Genomic DNA, 14,578 nt, shown 5'->3' with positions numbered 1-14,578 from the left:
CGATTGTTGAAAATCTGCCATCGTGAGAGAGGGCACATAAAATCGAGGGCCCGACCGACCCATGCAGATTTTTTTTAACCTGATTTTTAAACTTGGTACTACACTGAAGGGAGTGCAACCCGAAGTTGGGATTTACCTGTGCATTCTAAAACGTTTTTTTTGCGTGATTATGATGGGGCGGGGGGGTATGCATACGTGACAACTTTCCCATCTGTTTGTGTCCGTCGCCCTGCAGTCCATCTTGGGCAGCGATCAGACATCGCATCTTCTGGAGGGCTTGGACCCGGACACCGAGTACACGGTCACCGTCACGGCCATCTACCCGGATGAGTCCGAAAGCGAAGACTTGATGGGAAACCAGCGCACATGTGAGTCCTCAACTCTTTGCCATACACACTCGTTGGACTTGCGTAGACGTCAGAAGAACCGAACGTGTGACCTTCGCGATTTGGGCTGAAATTTCAGGATGAACCGAAACTGCACTCTAACCTTGATGGTAAATGGGCTGTCGCTTTTGATTCCCATCTACTGATCTTTCTTCATTCTTTTGTGGTCGTATGAATTCTTTCCGCTCCGCGTGTAAACAGCGATGGTTGTTTAAAAGTGCTCTAGAAAGACACTTGACTCGAGTTGAGGGATCATGTCCCGCTTGGACTAGACGGAGTATTTGAGCAGTCGTCTTCATGTTGACATCTCGAGAGCAAGAAGACCAACTCAGTTGGCCCACTCTCAATACGACTTGTTTTGTAAGGTGATTTGATTTGAAATGCGTTAACGGCCAACAGCTGCTCAGCGGTGCTTCGCCATCAAGCGGGAAGCGACCCCTCATCGGCTTAGCCTGTCATCAGCAGGTTCCCACAGAATGACTGGAAGGCTCACACTAAGGCAGAAAAGTGGACATCCTTGAATATTTTTATGGCTCAGACACCGGTTGTGAATTTTATCGTGCACTTTTGGTTAGTCCGGAAATGTCACCCCTATTTCATGATTATGAGTGTCATGGACTGTAACATATGTCGAGTGTTGCGCTGTAATGAGCTTGTTTTCTCTTTGTAGTGTTGAAGGCTGCGGACGGTATGTCAATGAAATGCTCCTGATTGTTTGTTTCTTCTCTTCACAAGTGCATGTGTGTGTCAAGGGACACTTGAATGTGATTGGGGGGGGGGGGGGCAAAACAAAAATAACATCCACCAAACATGTACATGTACTTGAAACCATGCAGCAGAGAACAACAGCAACCACGTTGATGACTGACTCTCCCTCCCTTAATTCATTCTCATGTAACATCATTGCATCATCACACAAGCTGTGACATCATCATCATCATCATCGTCACCAATCGTGTTGCATGTGCTGCTGTCGGTTTGGTTGTCACGGAGCGATCATGTGAACGCCAAAAGTCATTTTGCTCCTTTCTCGCGCTTCCCATCATCAATTTGAAGAAGCGGCAAACATACTCTCAGTCTGTACTTAAGTACAAGTACAAATATTCCGATAAACGTGGAAGTACCACAAGTGCAGCCTCCGAAATGGACCAAAGTCAAAATGAATTTTTGCTCTCGCTGGTCCATCCAGTCATAGCCTTCAATACTCTGAAACATCTTCCCGTAGCTTTTTGAACACAACAAAAAATGCAAAACAAAGACTGTCATGAAAAAAAATGGAATGCATTTCCAGAGGCGCTGCAGTGGGACAATTGCGACTGTCTTTCGGCTTTTGGGGAGGGTCTCCATAAAATATATTGTACTGTATTGTTTTGTATGCAACCACAAAAACGTGGCGCGATTTGTCAAGAATGAGCGGATAGCCACAAAAAGAGGCACCGGAGAATTCAGGGGAGACATTTATGATATTCGGCGGGGCTGTTGGCGATGAGAACAACTGAATAAAAGACATCAAAAGAAGAAATACTCAAGTAAAGTGCGAAAGAAAAAGGATGTTTCCTGAGAAACATCCTTTTGTGACACCAAACCGGCGTATCGCTTCTTCCGTTAGCCTCGGAAGCGTCACCATCTCACCTTCATCATCATCATCATTCTCATCTTCATCACCCTCATGCCATCCACGCCAGCGTCCTCGCCAGTGTGCGTGCGGCCTTGACTTTGTTTTGGTGTGTTTGTGGTGGCCGCAGTGCGACCGGAGCCTCCTCGCAACATGAGAGTTTACAACGCCACCGTCAGCACGCTGGCCGTCAAGTGGGACCCGGCCCCGGGACCCGTGCAGAACTACAAGATCCGTTACGCGCCGCTGGCCGGAGGCGAGCCGATCGTGGTACGTCAACGCTCACGTCGCCGCCGCCGCCGCCTTGTGGCGCTGGTGACCTGTATTATCTTGACTATGAGCAGACGCAGGTGGGAGGCAAGAAGACCAGCACGGTCCTGCAGAAGCTGACACCCGACACGCCGTACCGGGTCACCATGACCGCCGTCTACGCCACCGGCCCCAGCAGAGACGTTTCGGCCGAAGGAAGAACCAGTGAGCAACACAAACGCGTATCCTCTTCCCGGCGGTGGCGGCACCGGCCGCCCTTCCGATGCTGTCAAATTGGCGATGGCGCTAACCGCTGGCCTCCCCCGCAGAGCCGCTGGGCGGCGTGAGGAACCTTCAGGTGCTCAACCCCACCATGACCACGCTGAACGTGCGCTGGGAGCCCGCCGAGGGCCGCGTCAAGGAGTACAAGGTGGTCTACGCTCCTGCCGCCGGAGGCGCCGAGAGCATGGTAGGACTGGTAGGACCCCCGCCGCCACCTTCTTGTGGGCGGGGCCGGCGCCTGAGCCAAGCATATCTGGCGCACTCGCTATTTCAATTTTGAGTTTTCAAAGCATCGCTTTGAATTGGAATTTCCAAAGGAGATAAAAAAAGAATCTAAATGTAACAGTTCAACATTCTGGGGGGGGGGGGGGGGGGGCTGTCCGGAAGGACGGGTAGGACTGGCTCAGCGATGAGATTGTCTTTTGCGGTGGCTTTTAGGAGCAAGTGTCAGCCGGCACCAGCAGCACCACCCTGAGGGGCCTGCAGCCCGACACCCTCTACACCGTCTCCCTGGTGCCCGTCTACGCCGAGGGCGACGGCAAGACCATTTCACAAAACGGACGGACGAGTAAGCATCGCGCGAGCGTTGCGATCCGGCCCCTTGCCGGCGTCATCCACAATGCTGCTGTGTGACCTTCAGGGCCCCTGGGCGGCGTGAAGAACCTGCGGGTGACCGACCCCACCATGACCTCGCTCAACGTCAAGTGGGACCCGGCCGACGGAGCCGTCCGCTTGTACAAAGTGTTCTTCTCACCCGTCGCCGGCGGGCGCGAGGAGATGGTGAGAACGCGGCGCGGCGCGATTTCGGCAAAGCGCGAGCGGAATCCGGCTTTTTACGACGTTGCGTCCCGCAGGAGCAAGTTCCCGCCGCCACCACCGACATCATCCTCAGGAACCTTGTGCCCGACACCGCCTACTCTGTGTCCGTGTTGCCCGTGTACCCGGCCAGGGAGGGAAAGCGACAGACCGAGAGCGGAAAGACTCGTGAGTCAAGGCGATGACGTACTCGGCAGAGGGACGCGTCCAGACGGTGCCCTCAGATGACATGCGAGGCTCGGTTTGCTCGACGCGGAGAAGTCGGTCCCCTCTTGCGGTGACGCCAGGTCGAATTGTTTTCCTGCAGTCCCTTTGGGCGGCGTGGGCACCATGCAGGTGACCAACCCGACCATCACCACGCTGAAGGTCTCCTGGAACCCCGCCGATGGGAACGTTCAGGGCTACAAAGTCATCTACGTGCCGGAAGATGGCGGCCTGGAGATCGTGGTGAGTGGCCGGCCACGCGCGGCGCGCGGTCATCGGGACGTCCTCCGACGTAGCGCTGATGTGCTTTTGCAGGAGCAGGTATCTGAGAGCACCACCGGCACCGTCCTGGAGAAGCTCCTCCCCAACACCCGCTACACCGTCACCGTGGTGCCCGTCTACGCCGAGGGCGACGGGCCCAGTCTGACCAACAGTGGGAAGACCAGTGAGTCCCCGCCCCCCCAAAGTGCAAAAACACGTCACCCGGTTGGATTTGGAATTCACGAACGGATCGTTCAGAATTGCTCCAAAGTGCATTTCGGTTGATGCAACTGGCTCATAACTCCAAATTTATCTGGCGAGACTGCCCCGTGAGAGCGGACGAGTAACTTGAGGAATGCAGCCGGTCAGCGGAGGTAGCGTTGAACGGGTCGCTGGTGTGCGTGTCGTCAGAGCCGCTGGGCAAGGTGAGGAACCTTCAGGTGTCGGATCCGACCAGCAGCAGCCTCAACGTGCGCTGGGAGCCGGCAGAGGGCAACGTGCGCGAGTACATCGTCATCTGGGTGCCGACTGCGGGCGGAGACCAGGATGTGGTGAGGCCCCTTTCACATTGTGGACGTTAAGGTCCACCAGGAAATCCACTCCGTCGGCAGTGGGGGGTCCGATTTGGGGCCTTTGCATCTTCCCCATACAAGTGTCACATGTGCGTCTGCCTCTCGAAACCAGGACCAGGTGTCGGGATCCACCACCTCGACGGTGCTGAAGAACCTGCAGTCGGACACCGAGTACAGCGTCACCGTGGTGCCCGTCTACCACGAGATGGAGGGATTGCCGCAGACCGAAAACGGGAAGACGAGTGAGTGGGCCGCCTCGACACGAGAATGCAGCCACGCGAATGTTGCTCCATCTCCACGTGGCGTGCGTTTACGCCTCGGCCAACCTCCTGCGCTTTATCGCCGTCAGATCCGGTGGGGGGGGTGAAGAACTTGCAGGTGGTGGACCCGACCATCAACACTTTGACGGTGCGCTGGGACCCTGCGGTGGGCAACGTGCGCAGCTACAGGGTCACGTACTCGGCGGAAAACGACGGAGAACAGCGCACGGTAGGTGCCGCCGCGCCATCCTCACCTTACTTGACCAAGTCGTCGTGCCCGGTCTCATGTGCCCGCTTCTGCAGGAGGAGGTGTCGGGTGGCACCACCAGCCTGGTCCTGAGAAACCTGGACACGGACACGGTGTACAACGTGGCCGTGGTGCCCGTCTACCCCGACGTGGAGGGCGTCGTGCAGGCCGACAAGGGCAAGACCAGTAAGTGCGAGCGTCCGAGGAGGCCTTCGGGAACAAACATTGCTTGGCATTTTATGCCAGCCAGATAATTGAATCTTGCGCTCAGACATGGACGCCATTGTCAGACGTGATCAACAAGTGCCGGAATGCGCTATCCTAGCGACACTCGCCGCTTCTTGCGCCGCGGACCGGTTTCACTCCGAGGAGCTATTTGGAGTTTGGACGGGCATAGAAACAAACACAAAGAAAGGATTCAAAGTCACCTTGCCATGAAGTTGAACGTACAAGCATACCACGCGAGTCTGTCCGACGTCTCGTCTCGTCTTTCTTTCTTTTTAAAGAACCTCTGGGTGGCGTGAAGAACCTCCGCGTGAGCGACCCCACCACCAACTCGCTGCGAGTGCGCTGGGACGCGGCCGAGGGCGACGTGCGCCACTACAGGATCAGCTACCAGCCCGTCGCCGGAGGAGACCAGCTCATGGTGCGCTACGTCCTTTCCAAACGCGATGCGAATTTAGTTAATCTTGGAGGAATTTAGCATATTTTTAGTCCACCTCGCTTTTCTCTGCGTCAATAACTCTCATGCTGAAAGAGCCACGCTTGCAAAAAAGAAGTGACGGAGGTCTTGTGTGTGTGTTTGTCCAGACTCAGGAATCGGGCATGGCGACCAATACGATGCTGAGGGAGCTGCAGCCCGACACGGAGTACACGGTGACGGTGGTGCCCATCTACGCCGACGTGGAGGGAAAAAGCATGTCAGACAACGGCAAGACCAGTAAGTTGAGATTTGGAAATCCGCCCATCAACTCGGGCTGCAGTCAATTATTATTATTATTATTTTTTAAGTGGCTTTCACAGTCCAAAAATGTTGCGTCTGTGGAATAAGAATGAAGCCAAGCAATTCATCAATCTCCCTCAATCCCATGTTGGGCACGGCTGCCGAAACGAAGGACACATTTGCGCCGTTTGCGCACGGTCACGCGATCGATCCTAGAAAACCAGTTAGTGGACTTTCAGTGTGTGGAAGCCTCCACCCCAATTTGTCTCGCCGCGCGTGAGCCAGATGGGAAATCGCCAACGTTTGCCCGCTGTGTCGGACAGAGGCGCTGGGCGGAGTCAAGAACCTGCAGGTGACCGAGCCCACCACCAGCTCACTCAAGGTCACCTGGGAGCCGGCCGAGGGAAACGTGCGCCAGTATCGACTCTTCTACGTGCCCGCAGCCGGCGGCGCGGAGGACATGGTTCGTGCCCGTGTTCGCTTTCTTCCTTTCTTCTTGTGCATGCCAAATATGAGCAACAACATTGCTTTGATTGCTTACACTAGGTCCAACACCTTGGTGCCACAAAAATGCCTCTTTGACTTCCAGAAAAAGCTTTTCTTTTCACTTGAACTCGAAATCCAAAGCATGCAAGCAGTCTCTCTATTGTCAGCACTTCATTTCGAAAAGAAGTCAGGATATTTTGCATTTGTAGAGTTTCCCACCGGGTGAAAGGCTTGATGCATTTAAGGCTACTGTTTCCGCAAAGATGTTCAAGGCTTGGAAATGTGAGTGCTCGCATCCTGATTCCTGCGTGTGCATTTGTGTGGGATCAGGAGCAGGTATCGGGGGGAACCACCAACACCGTCCTGAGGAACCTCCTCTCGGACACGCCCTACACCGTCACTGTGGTGCCCGTGTACCCGGAGGGCGAGGGTCTGCGGCAGTCTGAGCTTGGAAAAACCCGTAAGTCCACCTCCAATTCGCTCTTTTCACGCGAGCGCTCCGAGGAAGCTCCCAGATGAACTGGAAAGCTCTCGGTGAAGAAGTAAAAGACTCGAGATTGATCCCTGTGGGAGGCCGGTGTCACATTCAAATGTGAACCTGGAAAACTTATTTAGAGCCCAAAAACAGAGTTGGGAGACAATAGTCACGTGGCTTCCTCCCACCTCTGCTCCACCCCTACAGAAAATGGTGAATGAGAAGCAAAAAGTTGCTTATCAGCACAACTGAAAACAAATAATTGTTGCTTTTGCTTACCGAGCTCCACTTGCTGGATTCTTGACACTTTCCCCCAAACATCACCGCCTGTGTGTGTGCGCGTGTGCGTGTGCGCAGGCGTGTGTTGTGTTAGACAGGCTGGCGTGCAGACGGCGTGTCGCGCTCACTCAGCAAAGTCCCATCTTAATTGGAGCGCCGCGCAAAGATTCCACACAGACTTCCAGTGGCAAACATCAAGTTGAAATTTTTCTTGAAGTCTGCGTGATGTACTGCTCAACACTTGGCAAGTGGCAAAAGTCAAAGTAGAAATACTGTAGTTTAAAAAAAAAAAAAAAGAGAGAGTACATAAGTCCAAATTGTACTTGAATACTTGTTCAAAACAAACGCTTCTTAAAGAGTACGTGCAGATGCATTGAACTTAAAGTTCCAACAACGGAGGCGTACTTAGGCAGTGATTCTTTCACGTGCCACAAGAGGGAGCCCACATTCCGCATTTCGACAACTCCTGAGCTAAAGAAAACAGCCTGAAAGAATCCAGGTTAATTGCAGATGTTTTTTTTTTTTTTCAATTAGACTGACAATTTTTAAACAACAGAAGCTTTTAGGCCGGCACGGCCTCCAACAATTATCTGTAATGATGGGAAATGAATTTAGGGAGTCAAGTAAAAATGAATCAAAACTCAAATTAAGCTAGTTGAATAATCCGTGGAGTAAGGGCGTGTTTGTAATTGGTGAGTGTCCAGCCAGCACTACTTGTGGAGGCGATGGTTGCGATTGACAAGGATGAAGTCACGAGCTGGAATGCGAGCAAAGACTGAAGTGGAGGCAGCAGACCGATGGAAATCTGGTGAGGTCTGCTTGTGCTTACACAAGAGCAGTTGTGTAACTGCTGAGCACATCGTCTGCAGGCTGTCTCACTACCTACTGCGTCCTTTTTTTTTTTTTTTTTTTTTTTTCGCTCTTCTTGGAACTCAAGTGTCTCTGAGTGCCATGTATACACTTGCGCACATCTGCTTTGCTTTAGCCAGCTGAGCTTTTCCTTCAGGACACTTTAGCTGTTTTCCTTCATTTGCAGCCCCACGCTTTCCATCAATGAACCCCATGACTAACCCATTTCTCACGCGTAAATGTTTCACATCAGCAGGCCAGTTCGAAAGTCTCGCAAAGACAAACCAAGTCAATGTAAAAGGCAGTTGGAAAGTGACGGCTCGATTTGTTGTGCGAAAATCCTCTGTGGGGAAAAGGGGAGAGTCTCCCGAACTGAAAAAGTGCCTGGCAGCAAGAATTGCATCTAAATGTTTGTGATAACTACCCACGAGTCATTTGCATTGCAGTAGAGGAATTTTTTAGCCACCTCTTCTTGACAGAATTGTTGGAATGCAGTCATATTTTGTGACAATGGGCTGTGTCATAAGGACATAGCGCAGCATCATCTCATTTGCAAAAGTTGAAACTGTGACTTGGCTGCTCCCAGACCTTCATGTACTTTAGTTTTTAACCACTTAGAGCTGGATTTCACGTTTTGGGGTTGTAGGCGTGCTGCATAAGCGCGGATGTTTGTCTGCAGGATGTCCTGGTAGACAGCAGAAATCAGGGTTCCATTTGCCAAAGCAGTTCGTCCAAGTCCTGAAGTCACAAAGCAGAACTTGGATGCTGAACTGAAGCCTGTCCCAGAGGACTTTGGGAAAGAGGGGGGCGCAGAAGTTTTACACCTTCTTGTGTTCAGACACAGAAATTTTTTTTGGGGGGTGGGGGGGTGAAATTGTCAGAGCGCGCTGGCAGTTTCAGCTGATGCCTCAGCCTTCAACAGAGCTGTCACCGCTCCCTTGCGTGATGTATTTTGATGAAACATTATTTTTCTGAACACAACAAATCGAAATACTTCTTCTCAAAGAAGACGAGATGAGGAGTGGTTGCCAGCCAATTTACAGACAAAAACAAGAGTTGACACTCGCGTTTCTCATCCATACTGGACAATTCAGAGTCTTCAATGGAGTTAATATGAATGTTTTCTTTTTTTTCAATGCGAGCAAGCACAGAGGAAAAAATGAGAAATCCGCGCAGGAATGCCGTGGCTGAAATTCTAACCCCAAACTCAGAACTGGGAGACAGTCGTGCTTAGCGGTCTTTCACCACTCCGGGCCATGCCTACCTGTAAATCAGATTGATTTGAACGTCGTCGTCTTTTTTTGTCGTCCGTCGACATGTGTAAAAACTATCAGCCGCACTCTCCCACCGGTTCTGATTCCTGAGGCTTTTCAGGAATCGCTGTCATGCTCGTCATATCAACGCCAAAGGTAATTTTGTCCTCAAAGGGTAGAGAGGAAGACGAGCCGAAGTAGCCCGTCGTCTGCTGGCTCCAATGTGGCGAGACAAGAAAATGGCAGAAGGTTTGATGATGTCTGTGGAGGTTGTCCTCAGTCCAGGTCACGGCAACGGCATTCTTCTTGCTTGTTGGAAGATCTTTCACCTTTCGTCGTTGCCATCCAGCAGACTCGCTCTTGCTTTACTGCCGCATCAGGCTCGATCTTGTAGGTTGTGCAGTTTGCTGGTTGTGACCTAAGAGTTGAGAATCAAACGAAGCGGAGGCCCCCCATCTTGCCCGAGACGTCGGGAAGCCTCCACGGCACCTGCAACGTCCGAGTGAAGAAGCCTTTTGAATTGAAGATGAAACAAATTTGGCAAGCAAGGAGCGCCCGGTTGCCTCCGGTTGAACGTTGTTGGCGGACCCGAGTTTGAGTGCGACCGCGCGGCAAATCTGCGTTGGCTCTCCGTGATCGCATCCGTTCCAGCTGATTGGCGGCCAAATTGAGGTGAAACGATTTCGCCCTGTGCTCCTTGCAGTTCCTCGCACGCCCCCGCGCAACCTTCAGGTGTTCAACCCCACCCCCAGCAGCCTCAACGTGCGCTGGGAGCCGGCCGCGGGCCAGGTGCAGCAGTACCGGGTGGAGTACGTCCCCTGGAACTCCGCCTCGCCGCCCCAGTCGGTGAGTCTCTTCATTTTAGTTCTTTCTTGATTTCCGTCTCTGTTGTCTCTCAGCCAAAACTGGCAATTAAAAAAAAAAAAAAAAGAAATTCAATTGGGTTATTCTGCAGTAACCTTCTCCGTCCGTGTATTTACCTCCTGCTGCACGTGGGACGTGTTTGCATCCGTCCCGAGCCTCTGTTAGTATTTGGCCGCGGAGATCCTGCTCGATGATGATGATGATGTGTGCTGGTGGCGTTACGCCGCAAGCTGCCAGCGATGACGGACGGCGCCATGACATCAGCGTGTTGTTTGACTTTTTGCGAAGGTGCTGGTTCCCGGCAATGTCAACAACGCCTTCCTGGACGGCTTGATCCAGGACACGCCCTACCGGGTCACCGTGGTCGCCATGTACCCCGACGGCGAGGGACTGTCGCTCAAGAGCAACGGCAAAACATGTGAGGACAACGTTGGCAGGCTAACTTCGCGCACACCGATGTTGGAAATTGATGCGGTCCGGCTGTTTAAAGAGGGGCGCCCGATCTGTTTCGAGGCAGAAAAGGGCTTCTGATGGGGGGAGGGATAAGCAGTGAGATTGACAGAATGCTAAACGCGTTGCCCTCACAGTGCCGCGCGCCGGACCTCGGAACATGCGAGTGTTTGAAGCCACCACCAACTCTCTCACCGTCGGGTGGGACCACGCCGAGGGTCCCGTCAGGCAGTACCGCATCGCCTACGCCCCCATGACGGGGGACCCTATCACCCAATATGTGAGTACGCTCCAGCCCCGTTTGCCACGGCGGAGGCGAGCGCTCGGCGTGAACTGTCAATAAAGACGGCAAACATATTCAACTTAATACAGATATGTCTTGTGTGAAATGCCATAGATGGGCAAACAAGATACATACATGTTCAGAACTAAAGTAAATGCAAGATGTCAAAATGTTCAGCTCTATTTTAAGGGGGCACGGCTTCTTCCTCCGTTCCGTTTGCTGAAAGCCGTGACGTGTATGCGACTTTAAAACATCGCATCAACACGCTTTTGTGGGCCGCCGTTGTCAGGCGCTTTCAAGATTTCTGCGAAAGAAACCGTAAAAAAAGATTGCTGAAAAATTTGCCATGAAGTGGGCGGCACAAATAAGGGAAGACTGAAGGAGGGAAAAAAAATGATGCCTTGGGGCGGGGGGTCATTTTGAAGTCAATGCACTATTTGGGTCAACTGGAGCTGCCCTCGCCGCGCGCAGCCTTGATTGGGCGTCCAACCTAAGCGATGAAGTCACATCGTGTCATCCGGCGCGCCGTCAGCTCATAAATCACCTGCCGCTGATTGGTGGGAGTCATTACAAGGCGGCCTTAAACTAACACCGTCCGTCACTGCAGCCGTTCCGATGGAATTCATGAGGAGCTGAAATACTGATGGCAGCTGCCAGCCTCCAAATTTGTACACCGTGGAACGCGATTGTTGACTAAAAACCAGATGCACTGGTGGGGGAGGAAGGGAGGAGTCAATGCGTGATTTTTTTTTTTTTTTTTTTTTAATTCTGATGCTGATTGTTAACGTTGTATCTTCAGGCCGTGGTTTCAGGCAACAGAAACAACGCCCGGCTGCAGAACCTGCGAGCCGACACGCCCTACAACATCACGGTGGAGGCCATCTACGCCGAAGGCCCCGGGGGACTCCTCAACGGCAACGGACGCACAAGTGACGCATTGCAGACGTCCGCGCCCGAAACGATGATTGGGTCCACCTAATCTTTGGTCGACGTTTCCTCTTTGCCCTCCGCAGTCGGCCTGCTGAGCCCGAGGAACCTGCGCGTGTCCGACGAGTGGTACACGCGATTCCGAGTGGCCTGGGACCCCGTGGCGGCGCCGGTGGAAGGATACAGAGTCATATACTCGCCCAGAGGTGGCTGCGATCACTTTGCCGCATCCGCAGTACACGCGCCCGTTTTTCGGTCCCGCCTTCCTCGCTTTTACTCGCTGCGTTTCCTCCGGCAGGCTCCGACCAGGTCACCGACGTTTTTGTGGGCGACGTGACGGCCTACACGCTGCACAACCTCAAGCCCGGAACCACCTACGACGTGCAAGTCTTGGCGCAGTACACCGGCGGCCCCAGCGCACCCCTGGCCGGCCCGGGAACCACACGTACGAGCCGACTCTCGCGCTAGGCTATGTTAGCTTCGCAAGCTAGCTCGTTCGACTTGAAACCGAACATGTCCAAAGCCGTTTTCATCAAAGTGGAGTCCCTTTTTATCCAAATTGAGACATTTAACGCCATACTTAGATCCTATTCGACCTTTCTTAGCCCGCGTAGATAAAATACACTACAACCATTTTTCAGGCCACTTTGCTCAAATATAAGACCGGTTGTTATGTCATATTTACATCACACGTTTGCAATGCTTGCAATTTCTCAATATAGTCATGAAGAAAAAAAAATAGATCTATAAAGAGTGATGTAAACAGTTTTGCATCTAGAGAACTTTTCAGACATATGAATTGATGAAGTAGTGAAATCCAAACAATGAAAGCCGTCTTTTTCCAGTGTTCCTGAACGTGAGCAACATCCAAACGTACGACATCGCTCACGACAAGTTCTGCATCAAGTGGACGCCTCACCGAGCGGCCACGTCCTACCGCATCCGCCTCAACCCGTTGGACCGTGAGTGGACTTCTTCCGCCACTTGTTTGCGCGCGTGGTCCCCCCCTCAAATGTTTAGCTCCTCCGTGCGCTTCGGACACGCCGCAGGTGTTGGCCTGGATTGAAAGTGGCCGGGCCACCAGCGTGTGTTATTTTCCTCATTTGTCATAGAAGTCATACGGAACGGCGTTTCACGCAAGCCCGCACGCTTTGAAAACTTCAAACAGAAGCTCGTGAATCGTCTCGCGTGAATTCAAAGGTCGCTCATATGTCATTCGAAGCTCCAAAGATGGGCAAACAGGAAATGAGCACGGACCGTCGCTGCGATACGCTGACCTCGTTCGTCTTCTTGACCCGCAGCGTCCAGCAGAGGTCAGCAGGAGGTCACCATCCCCGCCGGTCTGCCGCAGTACTGCTTCGACGGACTTTCCCCCGACGCCCCTTACGCCGCCGCCGTCTACGTCCAGACGCCCAACCTGGAGGGACCCGGCGTCAGCGCCAAGGAGCGAACCCGTGAGCGCGCCGTCCCGAAGCGCCGCCGCCGCGCCCCGCCCGTTCCCAAGGCGTTGCTCTAACACACCCTGCGCGCTTGCTCTGTCGCAGTGGTCAAGCCGACTCCCGCGCCCACGCTCCCGCCCACTCCCAGTCCGCCGCCCACCATCCCCCCGTCCTGGGCAGGTAGGCTGTTCGCTTATTGTGGATTGGGTAGCGTAGCGGATTTTTTTTGTTTTGTACGGTACACTTGTATGAGGTCAGCGAATTTGAATCGAGGCCGCCACTGCTCTTTCGAAGGAACTGTAATCTGTACCAGGTGGCTTGGATGAAGGAAGAACGGAAGCGGGAACAAAATAAGAGCTGCGCCTCTCCTTCATCTGCCGGATTGTTTGTTGGTGACGAGGGCGACGCATGAAACTTTGAACTTGAATAGTCGCCAATGAGGCCGCAAATACTCGGTTGCGACTTTGCGCAGTTGGCGCGCGCATGATGTGGAACGTAAGCCCTACCGCGACGATCCGGCAGTTTCTCGAGCGGCTTTTCAAGCGCTCAATGGATGCGCCGTCCTTTCGTTCAGGCCGGGCGGGCCCGGCCTGGCCGACCGCCAAGGAGGCGCTGTGGCGGCGGCCAGACTCTGAGCCAGCGAGCGAGCGAGCACCAACCAAACTCCTTCTGTAGCGAGCCCGTGCCAGCGCGTTAATGGCCGCCACATGTGGTGCTGCTTCACGAGGGGAACGGGACCATTCAAAACGCCAGTGGGCTCGTAAAAACCAAATCCAAGTCGTACACGACTGCGGCTTCACTTTCAGCTTGGACGTTCTTGTCCCGTCACTTGTCCTCTGGGGGAAAGTTCGCTGCTTCTTGAAAGCTTCCTGGCTGCGCAAAGTGCCAGAGGCGGGCGACTACAGTCACACGACTTGGACTCCAGCCAGCTTTAAGTCGTCAATACTTGGACCTGTAGCACTCGTTTTGCTAAAACTTGTGATTCGACTCTGCTTGTCTTGCCAAGCTCGCTTCGTTTTGCCTCTCCTCCCAGTTTGCAAAGGGGCCAAAGCGGACGTGCTGTTTCTCATCGACGGCTCGTGGAGCATCGGCGAAGAGAGCTTCGTCAAAGTCGCGCATTTCGTCTCCAGCATGATCGCCGCCTTTGACGTCATCGGGCCCACCGGGATGCAGGTTTGTCTGCTCGTCCTCGGGAAGCTCGCGCTCGCCGTCAAACGGACCGCAAAGACGACGACGGCCGCGGTGCCGTCTTTGCGCGCAGGTGTCCTTCGTGCAGTACAGCGACGACGCCAAGACCGAGTTCAAGTTCAACTCGTATCAAGACAAAGGCGTCGCCATGGCGGCGCCGCGTCACATCCGCTACAAAGGCGGAAATACCAAAACAGGTCAGACTCGCGCGCGCGGTCGCTGGAGCGCGCGGCGCCACTAACGGCGGCCA

The 14,578-nt window shown here is 53.4% G+C and overlaps 1 protein-coding gene across 2 annotated transcripts in view; it reads left to right on the top strand.

Annotated features, from left to right (window-relative positions):
- The window catches only part of LOC147187381 (collagen alpha-1(XII) chain-like), a 56,452-nt gene that overhangs the window by 30,877 nt on the left and 10,997 nt on the right, over positions 1–14,578 (top strand). The window contains exons 28-56 of one of the 2 annotated variants that reach the window (XM_086101168.1): positions 236–368; positions 1,057–1,074; positions 2,132–2,271; positions 2,346–2,475; positions 2,580–2,728; positions 2,971–3,100; positions 3,173–3,312; positions 3,387–3,516; positions 3,656–3,795; positions 3,868–3,997; positions 4,225–4,364; positions 4,498–4,627; positions 4,735–4,874; positions 4,949–5,078; positions 5,399–5,538; positions 5,703–5,832; positions 6,159–6,298; positions 6,652–6,781; positions 9,881–10,023; positions 10,330–10,459; positions 10,629–10,771; positions 11,574–11,703; positions 11,788–11,907; positions 12,000–12,146; positions 12,547–12,663; positions 13,003–13,155; positions 13,246–13,320; positions 14,174–14,313; positions 14,402–14,525. In XM_086101168.1, the coding sequence (XP_085957294.1) occupies positions 236–368; positions 1,057–1,074; positions 2,132–2,271; positions 2,346–2,475; positions 2,580–2,728; positions 2,971–3,100; positions 3,173–3,312; positions 3,387–3,516; positions 3,656–3,795; positions 3,868–3,997; positions 4,225–4,364; positions 4,498–4,627; positions 4,735–4,874; positions 4,949–5,078; positions 5,399–5,538; positions 5,703–5,832; positions 6,159–6,298; positions 6,652–6,781; positions 9,881–10,023; positions 10,330–10,459; positions 10,629–10,771; positions 11,574–11,703; positions 11,788–11,907; positions 12,000–12,146; positions 12,547–12,663; positions 13,003–13,155; positions 13,246–13,320; positions 14,174–14,313; positions 14,402–14,525 (3,742 nt within the window). The remainder of the gene's footprint in view (positions 1–235; positions 369–1,056; positions 1,075–2,131; positions 2,272–2,345; positions 2,476–2,579; positions 2,729–2,970; positions 3,101–3,172; positions 3,313–3,386; positions 3,517–3,655; positions 3,796–3,867; positions 3,998–4,224; positions 4,365–4,497; positions 4,628–4,734; positions 4,875–4,948; positions 5,079–5,398; positions 5,539–5,702; positions 5,833–6,158; positions 6,299–6,651; positions 6,782–9,880; positions 10,024–10,329; positions 10,460–10,628; positions 10,772–11,573; positions 11,704–11,787; positions 11,908–11,999; positions 12,147–12,546; positions 12,664–13,002; positions 13,156–13,245; positions 13,321–14,173; positions 14,314–14,401; positions 14,526–14,578) is intronic. The other variant, XM_086101167.1, reaches the window with a different exon arrangement.

Source organism: Hippocampus guttulatus, chromosome 20, assembly GCF_054856545.1.
Source record: "Hippocampus guttulatus isolate MCC_2025c chromosome 20, RoL_Hgut_1.0, whole genome shotgun sequence".
NCBI lineage: Eukaryota > Metazoa > Chordata > Actinopteri > Syngnathiformes > Syngnathidae > Hippocampus > Hippocampus guttulatus.
Note: the sequence above shows the minus strand (reverse complement) of the source record. Positions and strands in the feature narration are given on the sequence as shown.